The 15,459-nt window shown below is 32.1% G+C and overlaps 1 protein-coding gene across 1 annotated transcript; it reads right to left on the bottom strand.

Annotated features, from left to right (window-relative positions):
• Positions 1-9,939: 9,939 nt before the first annotated feature.
• Positions 9,940-11,574, bottom strand: LOC127120877 (uncharacterized). The gene has a single exon (XM_051051459.1). The coding sequence runs from the start codon at positions 11,489-11,491 to the stop codon at positions 10,097-10,099; it is 1,395 nt and encodes a 464-aa protein (XP_050907416.1). The 5' UTR covers positions 11,492-11,574; the 3' UTR covers positions 9,940-10,096.
• Between the last annotated feature and the right edge of the window lie 3,885 nt (positions 11,575-15,459).

Here is a 15,459-nt window from a genome sequence, read left to right as displayed (position 1 = left end):
GGTTAGATGTTGAACCTTCTTGTGTGTAAGTTGCCTAGCGTGGGTCGTATAGGTACATATCATCGGCGATAAACTCAAATCTAATCGATTTGTACCAAGCCATATAATTACGAGTTGGTTTTTTTTCGGTTGGCATCACAACGTTAGTTAAGACATGGTCTTGTCGGTGCTTCCATTTTCGACACTCAAATCTAACGAAGCTTTGCCATGGGTTAAAGTTCCATTGGTCGTTAACTTTTCGTAGATGTCATTATCTGAGGTTCGTCAGGGGATCTGGGATGTGTTGAAGCATATCGAACTGCAATTTAACACGATCACTATTGTGCATCTCCACAGTGGTGAATCTTATGATCAGTGTGCATGCAGTCCAAACAGTTGCGTCTTGTTCGTTGATTTCATGGTCATGATCCAAATTTAGATATGGACGCCAAATAAACTGAAATGTGAACATATATTAGATTATAAATTTGTTAGAAGAAATTAAAAAATTATTACGAATTAATTAGGTTAATGGCAATACATCTGTCGATCGAAGTGATCCAAGAGATTGCGATATTGGGTAATACAGTGTATAGGACATATGTTATAACTCATACCATGTGCCGACCATCTGCACCATAAAATTAAATATATTATTTAGAGATAATAATCAGTAAAGTAAGTAAATATAGTCGTTTGTTAGGAACTTACTTCTGCGCGTACGAGAATGTGAACGGGTTATGGTTGACGGGCGCTAGGGACGGTAGTGTGGACCAACCCCATACTTGGAGCAAAACAACACATCCAGAAAATGTAGATGTGTCTTTATGTGCATTTTTATACAAATAGCTATAAAGATAAGCCAAACAAGCAGATCCTCAACTGTAACTTCTTATTCTATCTACATGTCTTAGTAAAAGTAAATACATAACATGCATACTAGAACCACTACCTTCGGGAAATAAAAATAAACCAATTAAAAGCATAATATAACACCTAGTTTTTATTATTCGAGCGTCTTCGATAGAATGTTCATCTAACAGTAAGTTGTTGTAATATGCCTTAAGGCGTGAAAGGATTATACCTTGACATCTCGAGTTATCATCTAACAAGTCAGCATCCAAGATGTCCATGCAAATTGAATTCGTATAGTTGGTTTTACCATTTACCGCCTTACCTTCGATAGGCAGGCCCAATAACATGTAAACATCTTCTAACGTCACGATACATTCACCGGTTGGAAACCAGAATCTGTGTGTCTCGGGACGTCATCTTTCACATGATGCAAGAATAAATTTAGTATAAACCGATCAAGACATTATTTTGCTTACATGTTCAAAATCGGCGAGTTCGACATAAGGTTGAATCATCGCGTCCATGTGAACAAATTCATGGACACGAGTTTGAAACCTAGAAACATCCTAAAAAATAAACAACAAAATAAGTTACTTTATAAAAAATTGTGTTAGAAAAATAATACAAGAAGTAAACGCTTACATAAGTTGCTATGTTTGCAACTGTGTCTCTATGCGATTCACCCATAATGAGAAGAGACATCTTGTCGTAGTGTTGTTGAAACAGTGGTTGTTGCATATGAGAGAGTGGTTGTTGCAGATGTAGAAGTGATTGTTGGTGATGAAGAAGTCATTATTGCATGTCTATTTATAATGAGAGACATACAAAGGTTTGCATGCATTAAGAAATGGGCATGCAAGCTAGCCCCAATTGGTTTGGCATGCACATGCAAAATTCCATAGCTAGCGCCATATGGAGTGGCCTCCTAGGTCGTGGCAGCTTGCATGCATGGTCTTGACATAGGTTGCATGGCTATTTGCATGCAATACAAAATCTCAAGATCTACACATACAAGGCGCCATATGGGTTGGCGCCATATGGGTTGGCGCCCATGTACAAATAATGCATGCAGGCGCCAAATGGAATGACGCTAGGTCTTGCATGCATGCCATGTCACCTTCTATATAAGTGTCTTCTTATGTCATCCTCAAACCAACACAAATTCATCTGCACCAAACAATTTACTATTCACCTTCACCCAAATATTACAATGTCATCTGCATCCAAATATATTATCAATGCTCAATGCAACAGTGAGACATCTGAGTGTGATGTATACAGGTTTTGTTTTTGAAACACTGATACTATCCGACTTACGATCAAGAGAAATTAACATTTTTTGCATTTGAAAAAATGAATAGAAACTTGCATAGGATCTGGTCTTGTGTCACAAATCACGTATGAAAATCCAATTTATTTTGAGAACAATCAATGTAAATTTTACTCGCTAAAGGTACGGGACGATGAAGATGTTGAATATATGTTTGTTAGTCACGAACATTCTAGTTGCAACTCTATTGAGTTATATATTACTTTTTAACAAAGAATATCATCTCAACAATATCATATAACTAATCAAGCTGAATCTAATGAATTTGATTTAGAAAACTCAGATGAAGCCGACCTAGAAGTAGAAGTCAACGTCGTTGATGAAGAAGAAGAAGAAACCAAGACACATGTCGATCATATGTTGAACAATAACATTGAAGATGACGATCATCCAACGCCATTACCTCCAAGTCATGTATATAATCCGCCTCAACATATGACAAACATGGATCTGCATGACGAAGAAACATCCAATCGTGTTTTTATAACCCGTATCCACGATCAGAGGGTGAGTTAAAAGTGGGAGACATGTTCCACACTAAAGAAGAATGTGTGCGAGCTATCAAAAATTTTTCACATGAATAACTCTTCTGATTTCACCGTGAAACGCACTGATTCGAGAAGGTATGTCATTGAATCTCGTAGCATCCTTTGCAAGTTTTGGTTGGCTGTAACTCATAAAAAGAGAAGCGATTCTTGGGAGATAGCTTCTATAGACCCACCTCATAGTTGCATTGTCAGTAATGTTGTACAAGATCACCGTAAATTAAGCGCTGGATTGATATGTCAAGACATTTTGCCGCTTGTTAACAAAGACTCATCAGTGAAGGTGAGTATAATAATATCTCATATCGTCACAAGATATAATTATACTCCATCTTACAAGAAAGCATGGATTGCAAGGACAAAGGTTGTTGAACAGGTATTCGACAACTGAGAGGATTCATACAAAGAATTGCCATAGTTTTTATGGGTACTTAAAACATACGCACCAGGAACTGTTGCAATTATGGAGACATTGCCAGCATTTATGTCAGACGGAACTTAAGTTGTTGGAAATAGAATCTTTCACCACCTCTTTTGGGAGTTTCAACCATGCATCAAAGGTTTTGCATTTTGCAAATCTATTATTCAAATTGATGGAACATGGTTATACGATAAATACAAGGGTACTTTGTTTATGGTTGTTGCACAAGACGACAATAATGTCTTTCCCATTGCCTTTGCTCTGGTTAAAGGTGAAACCGCTGGTGGTTGGGGTTTCTTCCTTCCTCATCTCAGAACACATGTCGCTCCACAGGTCAACCTCTGCTTGATTTCAGATAGACATGTTGCCATTGAGAGTGCTTACAATAACCATGATAACGGATGACATGATCCTCATTCTACCCATGGTTATTGCATTAGACATATCGCACAAAACTTCATGCGTGCAATCAAAGACAAGAGCCTTCGCAAAAAAGTGGCGAATGCAGGGTATGCTCTAACTCAGCCATCATTTCAGCATTACCGTGACGAAATTAGATTGTCTAATGCATATGCAGGAAGGTGGGTGGATAACATCCCATTAGAGCAATGGACAAAGGCATTTGACAAAGGCTACCGATGGGGTCACATGACAACAAACCTTGTGGAATGCATGAACGGCGTATTCAAAGGCATTAGAAATCTACCAATAACCGCATTGGTCAAAAGAACCTATTTTAGGTTGACATCTACCTTCGCAGCCAGAGGTGAAAGATGGAGTGCAATGTTAATGTCCGGTCAATTATTCAATGAATGTTGTATGAAAGTGATGAAAGAGAAAACTATTAAAGCTAGCACACACACGGTTAAGATATTTGACCGTCATAGGTAAAATTTCAGTGTACAGAAAATAATAGACCACAACGAGGGGAGGCCAAATTTATCATATGTTGTCAGACTAAACAGAAGTTGGTGCGACTGTGAAATGTTCCAGGCCTTCCGTATTCCTTGCTCCTATGTCATTGCGACATGCACACATACCCGTTAGGATGCTTACAACCATCTATCTGGTATTTACAAGGTCATTACCGTCATGAATGTCTATAACGAAAGCTTCTTAGTGCTAGCAATGGAGGAATACTGGCCTCCATATGAAGGGGACATAGGTTGGCACAACGATGAGATGCGAAGAAAGAAAAAAGGACGGCCAAACAGTACGCGTATTAGAACAGAAATGAATACGACTGATAAAATGATAATATTATGTAATATATGTCGTCAACCCGGACACAATAAGAACAAATGTCTCAATCTAGGAGCAACCTCTGCATCATAATTTAGTATCTCCTTTCAATTTTTGTAACCTTGAATTTTTATATAACATTAACTTTTTGTTAGAATAAGGTTAACAACAAACATCACTCCAAGATAAGCACACTTCAAATATAACAAGTATAAATAAACAACAACAAAAAAAATATCGAATACAAATGAAAATACTTAACTACAATATTTAAAAACAACATTTCTAACTGATTACAACAATCAAACTGATGTCATTTGGTCTAAACATCATTTTCCTAAAATCCTTATTAGTTTTTACTCGCATCCAACCAAATATACTATCGAGTCTCTCAACACTTCTAATTTTTCTCCCTTCTGATATTTTTCCATCTAACCAACGAACCAACTCCCTCTTTAGTTGATCGAAACGACAAATATTCAAGAAGAGCATCAACATCGGAGGCTTGTCTATCGAATAAATCATTTCCATAGCGGTGACAAACACCAAACATATTTGCAATATGACGAAAAGAGATGTGAAAAAATGAATCACACAACACCTCTATTTATAAAAAAACGCACATTACACTGAGGCGTTATACCAATTGGCATCTTCTCTCACTTTATACACATGGACGTCAATTGGATTGGCAGCACCATATGTTGTTGTCAATTCAATTGGCGTCCCCTCTTAAAAATTAAGGGTAAACATCAGTTGGTCTGACGCCTATGCCTTAAGATTTTCTTTTTAAAACTGAGATAGATTGGGTATTTGTTTGAAAATTGAGTTTTTTTTTTATAAATATGGGGTATTTGAGTAAAAAAATTCAAATTAATCACTTAATTATTTTTTAATAGACTAGTTTCTTACTTCTTAAAACGTTATATTCTTTTTATCTCATTAATGACGAAATTTTTTAATAATTAAAAAATCAATCTAACATAAAATATAATTAAAAGATTAATCTAAATTCAATAATATAGTTAAAAGATTAAAAAAAATATTTAACCTTAAAAAAAACTATACAGTATCAGTTTAGGAAATAATAAATATATTTGTTACAAAGAGTAATTATAAATTTAAACCAACTTAAAACAATTATAAATTATTTTTCAAAATTATATCAATAAATGATTTAATTGTATTCTTTATATGCTTTTGAACTTATATTGTATGATGACAATTTAAAAGTTAATAAGAAAGTTCCACATTTATTTGATATATCTTTTAAGGACTCAATTTGTATATTTGTTGTATATTTATTTATTAGTTGAATTTAATTGAAATATACTGATAATGTAAAAGAATTTTATACTGTCAGTTAATCATAGTCATTGGATGTTGAAATAAATTTGATTTTTATTTTAAAAATCTATAAAATAATGTAAATGGGTGATGATGATAAATTAATTGTGTAAAACATTTTACACTGACAATGCATAGTAATTAATCTCTTATTAGTTTTCTTTCTTCTTTTTTTGATATTCATATCAACTATCATATTTATTTTCCAAATATTATTAGAATATTAGCCGCAAGAGAGCTCACAAGAATAAAAAAACGTCGTTTTTATGCCACATTTACTTTTATATTGTTTAAGAAAATATTGATTTTATATTTTGTTTATAATACACATGCGTACATGTTAACATTTTTTAAAAATTAAAAACTAATTTTTAATGTTGATAAATCTCCCATAAAATATTAGTGTCAGTTCTCTTTTAAATATCATGATTAATATTGTAACGAAAAAATATTTTAAAATTCTATATAGAAAAATAAGTCTTAATTATTTTAAATATGATAAAAATAAGTGGATCACTCTCTTTTAAGTCCAATCAAAATTGGAGTAAGACCGACTATTTTAGATGTTGAAATCTAAATTTTCACTTAACTTTTGTTGACATAAATGTGATTTATGGATCGGCCTCCTAAATAGAATTCTTTTTACAATTGAATTACAAAATTTATGATATTATTTTGTTAAAAAAAATAAACGTATGAGACAAGAGGATGATGGAAAAAATTACAACTCACAAACCCTAGCAAGCTAAGCCGCCCCTCACATGGTTATTTAATTAGCAGATTAGGAAATATTTTAGGCCATTCAGAAAGTTCAATACATAAAGCTCACAATTGAATGCTAAGGATACATATTCGCGGAGCAGGTGAACCCTCACTATCAATGAGGATATGTGATTTTGAACTCTTATGTATCATGCACCGTCTAAATCGATCAGACCTGCCGCACAACATGTCGCATTTCACGTGAACAGTTTAACCACCCTGTTATAATGCATCAATTTTTATATTCTTAATAATTTAGGCATCAGAGTGCTAACCTTACAGGTACGTCTTGCGACACCGTACTAGAAGTCCAGAACATTGTTCTTTATGTCAACTCTGTATTGTCACCAACAAATGTGGTTCCTTATGTCCATCGAAGATCCAAATCTTTGATCTTTGTTCTTCGAATCATCAATCTCTTTTTAGAGAACATGATATCGACTTCTTAAGACTATGAAAATATCAAGAAACACTTGATTTTCAAAAGCAGTTGCAATTGCTATTACTATCGGAGCTTAGCCACTTCCTCAAAAATGGAATCCACTCCTTGTGGCTTCTCCAACTGGTCCAACGGTGCAAGATCTGTCTCCGTCAAGAATCCTCTAAGGAACAGCCCAAGGAGAGACGCCAAATCTCTCTTTCTTACAACCTCTAACACCTAGACAAAATGCATTTTCAGCCTCCAACTGTTGCAACCTAGCCTAGGTGTGCAAGGAGGAGTTGACATGTTGAATAACATGTATAACATGGTCCATCAACAAAATTCTTAAGTCTTAGCTGATACGATCTTGAGAATTGAAGAGAATTTACAATTTGCTCCTCCAAGAAATAACATAGGGTAGGGAGCAACCTCACACGACCAATAGGCTAAAATCTATGAGTCAGTCTCGATAAGAACTATCACACCATGTGAAGAATCTCCACAATCCCCATTCATACACTGGAACGAGATACACATATCTCCTTCGTCATAATTTTTAGAAAGAAGTGGAAATCATGCTCAGGTCAAATTTCATTGTCCCCGAAGAAGGGAAAGACTTAAAGTATACGCTTCTCTCCGAAGAGGAAAAGGAACCCGATATCCATGAATATCCTAGATGTTAGAATACCAAGATCTTTTGAGAAACCTCTGAAGTTGTCCAGCTATGATGAGACCGGGGATCTTGGTGAAAGACTCAATTCTACACTCCTCTAAACACTCAAGGGAAGAAGATATGGTAGGAGTGAAACAACACTAATTTTAAATAAAAAGGGATTAGGAATACCTACATAATTAAGGAATCTCAAATGGCGTCTGTATCTAAATATTATAGTTTTCATAAGTGTCACAGCCACAACACGAACGGTTGCTTTTAGTTGAAGGATGCAATCTAAGAATTGATTAAGAAAGGTTGTTTATCTAAATATGCCTAAGAAAATGGCAGAGGAAAGGAACAAAGAAAATGATCGGGGGCGTGGGGTTCATTTAGGCAGAAATGGTCCTCTCGAAGGGAGAAGTCATTCTCTTAGAGAATGAGCCTCTTTGTTTTGACTTTTTTTTAAAAATAAATTTTATGTATTACATATTTTAGTGTAAAAAAAATTTACAAATTTTTTTTTCATAAAAGTCTCAAATGAAAATTGGTTTAAATAGTTATTCTTAAAATGTTATTTTAAATATTCAGAATTTTATAAAAACTTTTTTTGAATATCAAAATTTCAAAAAATCACTTAATTTTGAAGCTATTTCAAATAGTTTTTCTTAAAAATCATTTTTAAAATACAACTTTTAAAAAAATTATAATTTTCACTATGTTTTAATCTTCAATAATTTATATTTATATTAAAAAATATTTTAATTTATAAAAAACAAATTAAAAAAAACGTATAATATTTTGAATTTTTTTTACATAATTGATTTTCAAAAGAAAAAATTCATTCTTTTAAAACTGACTCAATGTCACATCAAATTTCACTTTTCATTTTTTTTCCAAATTCAACTTTCATCAATCTCAATAAAAAATTGACTCATGTCGTTGTCGTGAAAAGTGAGTTAAACTTTCCTCCTCAATTTTAATGGATAATTTGTAATTATAGGTGTTCATCGATGCAGGTCGATCCACGAATTTACTTATCCAAATCAACTCAACCCATAAATTACCAGAACTTATTTATTTATGGGTATACCTAATTCAACTCATAACAACCCGTATAATTTTGGTTTAGGTATCGAGTTTGAGTTCTGTAACGCAGACCCGTTGATCCAACCTATTGATCTGACTTTAATAAATTATTATTATTTTTATTATTATTTTAAATAAAAATAAAAAATTAATATCGGACTAATAATCATAATTTTTTTTCAAAAAAAATTATTCTTCAACAATAATACTATTAGACAAATATGTTTATGTAATTTTAAGATTAAATGTTATTTCTTTTTTTTTTGGTATCATTTTCAACTTAATGTATTTTATAGAAATAATATATTTGAATTTTATACTATTATAAAATATTATGTCGTGTTAATGAATTTTATTAGATATTTTATAAAAATAATTTATCTGATATAAAGTATTATGTAATGGTAATGAATTTTATTAGATATTATATGATGTGTTTCATTAAATTTGAATGTTATAAATGAATATGATTGTATTGAGTTGTGTTATATTTTTTTTAAATCGACAAAAAGAATCGTAAAAAATATATTTTTTATTTGAAATATAAAAAATAAAAAAAGTGTCTCCACAACATTCAAAAAAAATTGTTTACCTAAAAAATTGTCTCACACAACATTCAAAAAAACAAAATTATATTATAAAAATAACATTTAATTTATATAAAATAATAATTTTAATCCATCAAAATAATAATTTTTGATTATATTGTAGTTGCTCGTGGTGGTTCATATTGTACACATTCTAGGCATATTTATCAATTATTTTTAGGTCTTCATCATCAAGGTTGACATGTTCTTGAGATGTTATATCTGCATAAAAATAAACAAGATATAAATTTAAATAATATATAAAGAATAACTAACAGCATGCAAAAATATTATAGCCCAATCTTTTAATGCACCTGCCAATATTTAATTACTCAATAAAAGATGTTAAGCTAAAGCACAAGTAGTACCAAAGTACAGCAATATAGAGCTAATTCCTCAACACTTTGTTTCAGTAAACTATAGTACAAACCAACCACACTCTCTTCATAAACAGTAATGCATTTGAAGATACCAAAACAACAACAAAAAATGACAAATCTAATTTCTCGAATCGTTCTCAAGCTAATGCAGCACATAAGCAGGGGAAGCCAGAAACAAAGCACTAGTTAAATGCAGAAACAAAAAAAATGAATTTATGTATTCTGTACCTTAGTTCCTTTGATGACAAGCACGATTGCAGAACCAAGTTCGTGAGGATGGTTTGCATGAATGCAACATGTGCTTGACTATAGTGACTTCACACGGCTCATTTACCCTTTATAGCAGAATATCTTATAAACAAAGAATAGGCAACATTGTCTACATGTCAAAAATGGCTAAGCTAATAACAAAACAATAAGCCATTGAATCAACTTTTGGAGCAAAATTATAAAAGTATTACAATAAAAAACTAGGCAAATTTAAGACTATTGAGAAATGACACTGTTAGCAACAGAAGTTACAGAAATTTTCCGAGCAGGACGACTAGACTTTTTCACATAAGAGGAATTCCAATCTCCTCCTTCTTGAGCATAATAGTCCATGGGATAATCTCCACCAAAATCATTGGTCCCCTTTGCATCTCCGCAGCTACCTTTAGAGCAACAATCGCTTTTATTGCAACCCGGAACATCTTCACAACCCTGTTTTTGCACCTCAGTTTTCTCCCACCAACCAGGTATCAATCCCAATGCTATCTCAGCCTCAAAAGGAGTAAGAACCGGCTTAAGAAAAGCCTCTCCCCAATCAATAGAGAGTCTAGGACAAGCAATCTGAATCCAAGCATCCACAGAATCCTCAAACAGAGCGATCCTCGTGGGGCTTAACTCCGACATCAAAACCACAGTATAATCAAACCCTTTATCACTCATTTTCTTTTCCAATCTCTCCAAAATCTTAGGATTCCCTTGCCTTCCCAAAGTCCCTAAAACAACACCCCAGTTCCTCGCTTCCCCCGCTTTCAAAATCGCGTTTTTCCTCGACCCCTTCATACCAACATGATCATATTCCTCCAAAATCAACTTCCCCACATAAGGATCATATCTAAAAGCCTTAAGCCCCGGATTTGCTATCATAAACGCTTCAAGATGAAACCTCCCATCTGAAACAAACACCAAAACACTCTCCTCATAATCCTCCAACACCTTCTTCCCTATCCTCGGCGCAGTACATCCAAGAACCTCACCAGCAGACAACGGCTTCGACTGCGGAATCAAAACCCTAAACCCTAATTTCTCCAATTCAGGCTTCACCGCACGAATCCCAGACGCAAACTGAATTGTCCCAGCAAGAATTATACTTTTACCGAGAAACCCTAAATTCAATCTAACAGTATCAACAAAATGATCAACATCAATCTTAATATCCACAAAAATATAAAGACAAGGAATAGTAGTTGAATCAATAGGTACTAAACAACTATGACCGTAATGAATAAGAAGATCAGCACCAAGGGCGAGAGCTGAGAAATCGTCGATGCAACAAGCACCGTAGGTCACATCTCCGAGGACGTAACAGTGAGAGACATTGGCGAATTTGGTGAAGATATCGGAGAGGATGAGGGAGTACATGAGAAGACCTTCAGGGAATTGAAGTGCGACGCGCTTAGCGCCGGTGGAGAGGACGCGCCAAACGCATTTGTGAACTTCGAAATTGTAGTTTGATGGAAGAATTGATATGGCAGCGTTGAGAAGAGGGTCGTTGAGGATTGAATCTGGGATTTGGCTTTTGATGAATCGTTTAGGTTTTGGTTTTTCTTTGTTTGTGGTTGTTGTGACAGTGTTTGCGTTGTTGGGTTTATTAGGTTGTTCCAACGACTCCATGGTTTGTTTGAAGCTTTTGTTTCTGTTTTTCTCACTTTCTCTGTAATTGAATTGAATAGTGTTTATGTGTGCAACTCATATAAACCCTAATAAATCCCTAAGTCTTTGTTTTTACCTTTAAAAAAAGATTTATCTTATTTTATTTTTAAAAATAATTTTTATAATAATAGTTTTTAAATAAATTTTAAATTATTAATTTTAACATCTTATAATATAAATATAATCAAAACATAATTAATTTTTTTTTTTAAAGTTGTATTTTAAAAATGCTTTTTATAAAAAATTATTTGAAATATCTTTTAAGATAAAGTGATTTTTTATAATTTTGATATTCAAAATTTTTTAATAAAAAATGAAACATGTAAAATAATATTTTAATAATAATTATTTAAAAGAAACTTTGGTTTGAAATTTTTATGAAAAAATTCTTTAGTAATTTGTTTAAAACAAAAATAATTTAATACTATAAAATTCATTTTTTTTAAATTAAAACAAATTGACTTTTTATTTTATGTTACGAAACAAAGTAATTTTTTTTTAGAGATTTAATTTGATTCCTTTTTTTATGAAAAGTTTTTATAAACGTAAAAATTTAATACTATAAAGTTCCTTTTTTTTAAAAAAAACGACTTATTATCTTATGAAACAAAGTAATTTGTTTTTGGAATGACTCCATCAGAATTGATTTGTTTTTAGAATGATTCCATCAAAATTTATTTGTTTTTAAAATGATTCCATCAAAATTAATTTGTTTTGATAAAAAAAAGTACAAACAATTGTTACATATGAAAATTTATGAAATATTTTTTAAATTTATGAAATTTCAAATTATACAAAAAAATAAAAAATTTGAAATTGTTTATTTATTTATATAGTGTGAGTGATAAAAATTTTATTATTAATTTTTTAAATTTTACAAAATAGTCTTATATTTTCTAAAATTTTCAAATTTATTTTCAAAATATTGCAAATAAGTTACTTATAAGAAAATTAAAACCATAAACCTCATTTGTGCAGAATTATTAATACAAAATTATAAGAAAAATCTTAAAAAAAGGTAACTAAAGTTTGATATCAAAGAAAGGTATCACTATGAATTAAAAGGTTATGGTTTTCCAATAAAATTGTGCTTTTCTCTATTTGGTTTTTTTTTAAAAAGTATTGAAAAATTAAGATGAAGAAATAAAAACAAACAAAACTAATATATAAAGTGATATGAGAGGGTCTTTAAATGTTTTTGAAAGTATATTTTTGAATTTATTTCGAAAGTATATTTTAAATTTTTTTTCTTACAAAACGATTGTGTGATTCATTTACGTATAAATTTAATATAAATGGTTATATGATCTTCAACCTAAATTTTGGAAAAGAAATGGGGTTAGTCTCACTTAAAATGTGTTTTGGTTTAAAAAATATGCGTTTGAAAGTGCACTTTTAAATTCTAAAGGGCATTTTAGAATTTTTTAAGATGTTTTTCCACCACTTAGAGTGGGATAAACAATTCCCAAATATTGAATCATGAGATAAATTTGTAATTGGTGTATTTTGAGTAGAAAATTATTTTTAACATAGTTAATTAAATTGATTCAGTTGATAAGGAGTCAGTTCATATACCGAGAGTTTATAGGTTTAACTTTCGCTGCTGATATAAGAATCTTTTTTATGGATGATCTATAAATACGTTGAGTCATGAGATCTGATTCTAATCCTGATGAGCCTCTGAAACTCAACTCATCTAAATTTCCGTTGTACAATTTTTTTTAAACATAGTTTATTTCAAATTATTATATTTTCACAGTGAAATCATCATTATAACCTCATGATACATCTAACATAACTACATAAGAGGATTTAAATCTTGTTTTATTGATTAAATCCATGTTAATGACTCTTTTTATTACAATACGATTTATCCATTACAATATATTTGCATCAAGATTCAACCCTTAAGTCTCTATCTTTTTACTTTAATTTTGCATGTCTTTAAAGAACACATCCAAAAACTTTCACTGAGATATATGTTTTTTTTTGCAGATGATATAGTCTTAATTAGAGAGTCGAAAAATGATTCAAATGAGAGGTTTGAGACTTGAAGACGAATCTTAGAAACACATAACTTACCTGAACAAAAATAAAACAAAGTATGCGGAATATAAGTTCAACAAAGGATAATGTTTCTAACCTAAATGAAAATTGAAGACTCTATCATCCCACAAATCGTTCCGCTTAAATATGTTGAATATGTAATACAAAATGATGGAAAAACAAAATGAAATATAAATCATCAAGATCAAACTGGGTGGCTAAAATGGATGAGGGCTTAATGAACACTATGTGATACGAAGGAACCACTCAAATTGAAGAAAAAATTGTATATAACCATAGAAAGACTTGCAATGAAGTACTAGATAGAATGTTGGATGTTTAAGAATAAACACAAGGATAAAATAAGTGTAGCATAAATGAGGATGATGCATTGAATGTGTTGTAAAATTAAGAGAAAAAATATAATTTGTGTGCATGTAATTGGTTGACATATAAGTGTAATCGGTTACACCCCCTTTCTATTTTGTCAAACATAACTTACAATAGCTAAATGCAACCGATTGACATTGTTAGAAGTTGTAATTTGATGTTCTGATTGAAAGTTAGCATTCGATTGTGTCGAAGCAGCTAGTCGAAGTTATAGTAGTCAGTTGTATTCGACAGAGTCGATTACATTATATAGTATTATCGAAATGTAACTTGTGATTTTGTATTTTATATTTTGTACGTTTTGGGCTTGCATCAGTTTTATAGTTTGGGTCTGGACTTTAGTTGCCTATATAAAGGATCTTGTATGATGTAAACTAAGAACTTCATTTAATCATAATTTCATAATTCAGTTTTTAGTTTCCTTTCTTTTCTCTCTTCTTCTTCTCCGTCTTTTATCTTTTTTGAAAATTTTTGTTCCAACAAATTGGTATCAAGGAGTCCGATTGCGATTTAGAAAGAATCTGTAATGGAAAACTGAACAACAACATCAATGCACTTTCCAGCCAATCTACCGGTTTTCAAATGGGAGAACTATGAACAGTAGGTTGTGCAGATGAAGGTCATTTTTAAACTTCAATATGTATCTGAAATCATGAATGATGGAGCACCGACATTGGAAGCAAATGCAGATGATGCTCGGCAAGCTACACACAAGGAACAAAGAAAGAAAGATGGAAAATGATTGTTCTTAATTCACCAATGTGTGGATTCTAACGTGTTTGAGAATATTATTAAACAAGAAACGGCGAAAGAAGCGTGGGACAATTTGAAAAGCTTGGCCGACAGAGCTGAAAAACTGAAAAGGGTGAAGTTGCAGACATTTAGAAAGCAATTTGATATTACTCAGATGAACGAAAATGAACTAGTCTCAGAATATCTTTCATGTGTGGTGCTGCTAACAAACCAGATGAATTCTCGTGGTGGATCAAACAACGATTTGCAGAAGATTGAGAAGGTATGGAGATCTTTGACTTTAAAATTTGATTACATTGTAGTATAAATTGAAGAGTCCAAGAACCTAGATGAAATGAGGTTAGGAGAACTTCAAGCTTCATTAGAGGCTCATAAGATGAGGCTGAAGCAGAGAAACTCAAAAAGAGGGAAGGTGGATGAACAAGCACTACAAGCAAGATTCATCAAGAAATATGGGAAAGAGAAGGGTAAGAACCTTGTTAATGATGAGAAATCAAGCAAGAACTCAAAGGATCACTCTGATTTGATCAAGAAAGTCATGGGCAACAAGTATTTTAGGAAGAAAGTTGACATGAAGGAGGTTGCAATGTTATAACTGTCAAGGATTTGGTCACTATGCTCGAGATAGTCGAAGAAAGAAGGAAGCACGAGTGAAAGATAGTGATGAAGTGCAGTATGCACATGCTGAAGATAATGATTATGATGATGTGTTACTCATGACCAACACTCAGTCGAACACT

Source organism: Lathyrus oleraceus, chromosome 2 (genome assembly GCF_024323335.1).
Source record: "Lathyrus oleraceus cultivar Zhongwan6 chromosome 2, CAAS_Psat_ZW6_1.0, whole genome shotgun sequence".
Taxonomy (NCBI): domain Eukaryota; kingdom Viridiplantae; phylum Streptophyta; class Magnoliopsida; order Fabales; family Fabaceae; genus Lathyrus; species Lathyrus oleraceus.
Note: the sequence above shows the minus strand (reverse complement) of the source record. Positions and strands in the feature narration are given on the sequence as shown.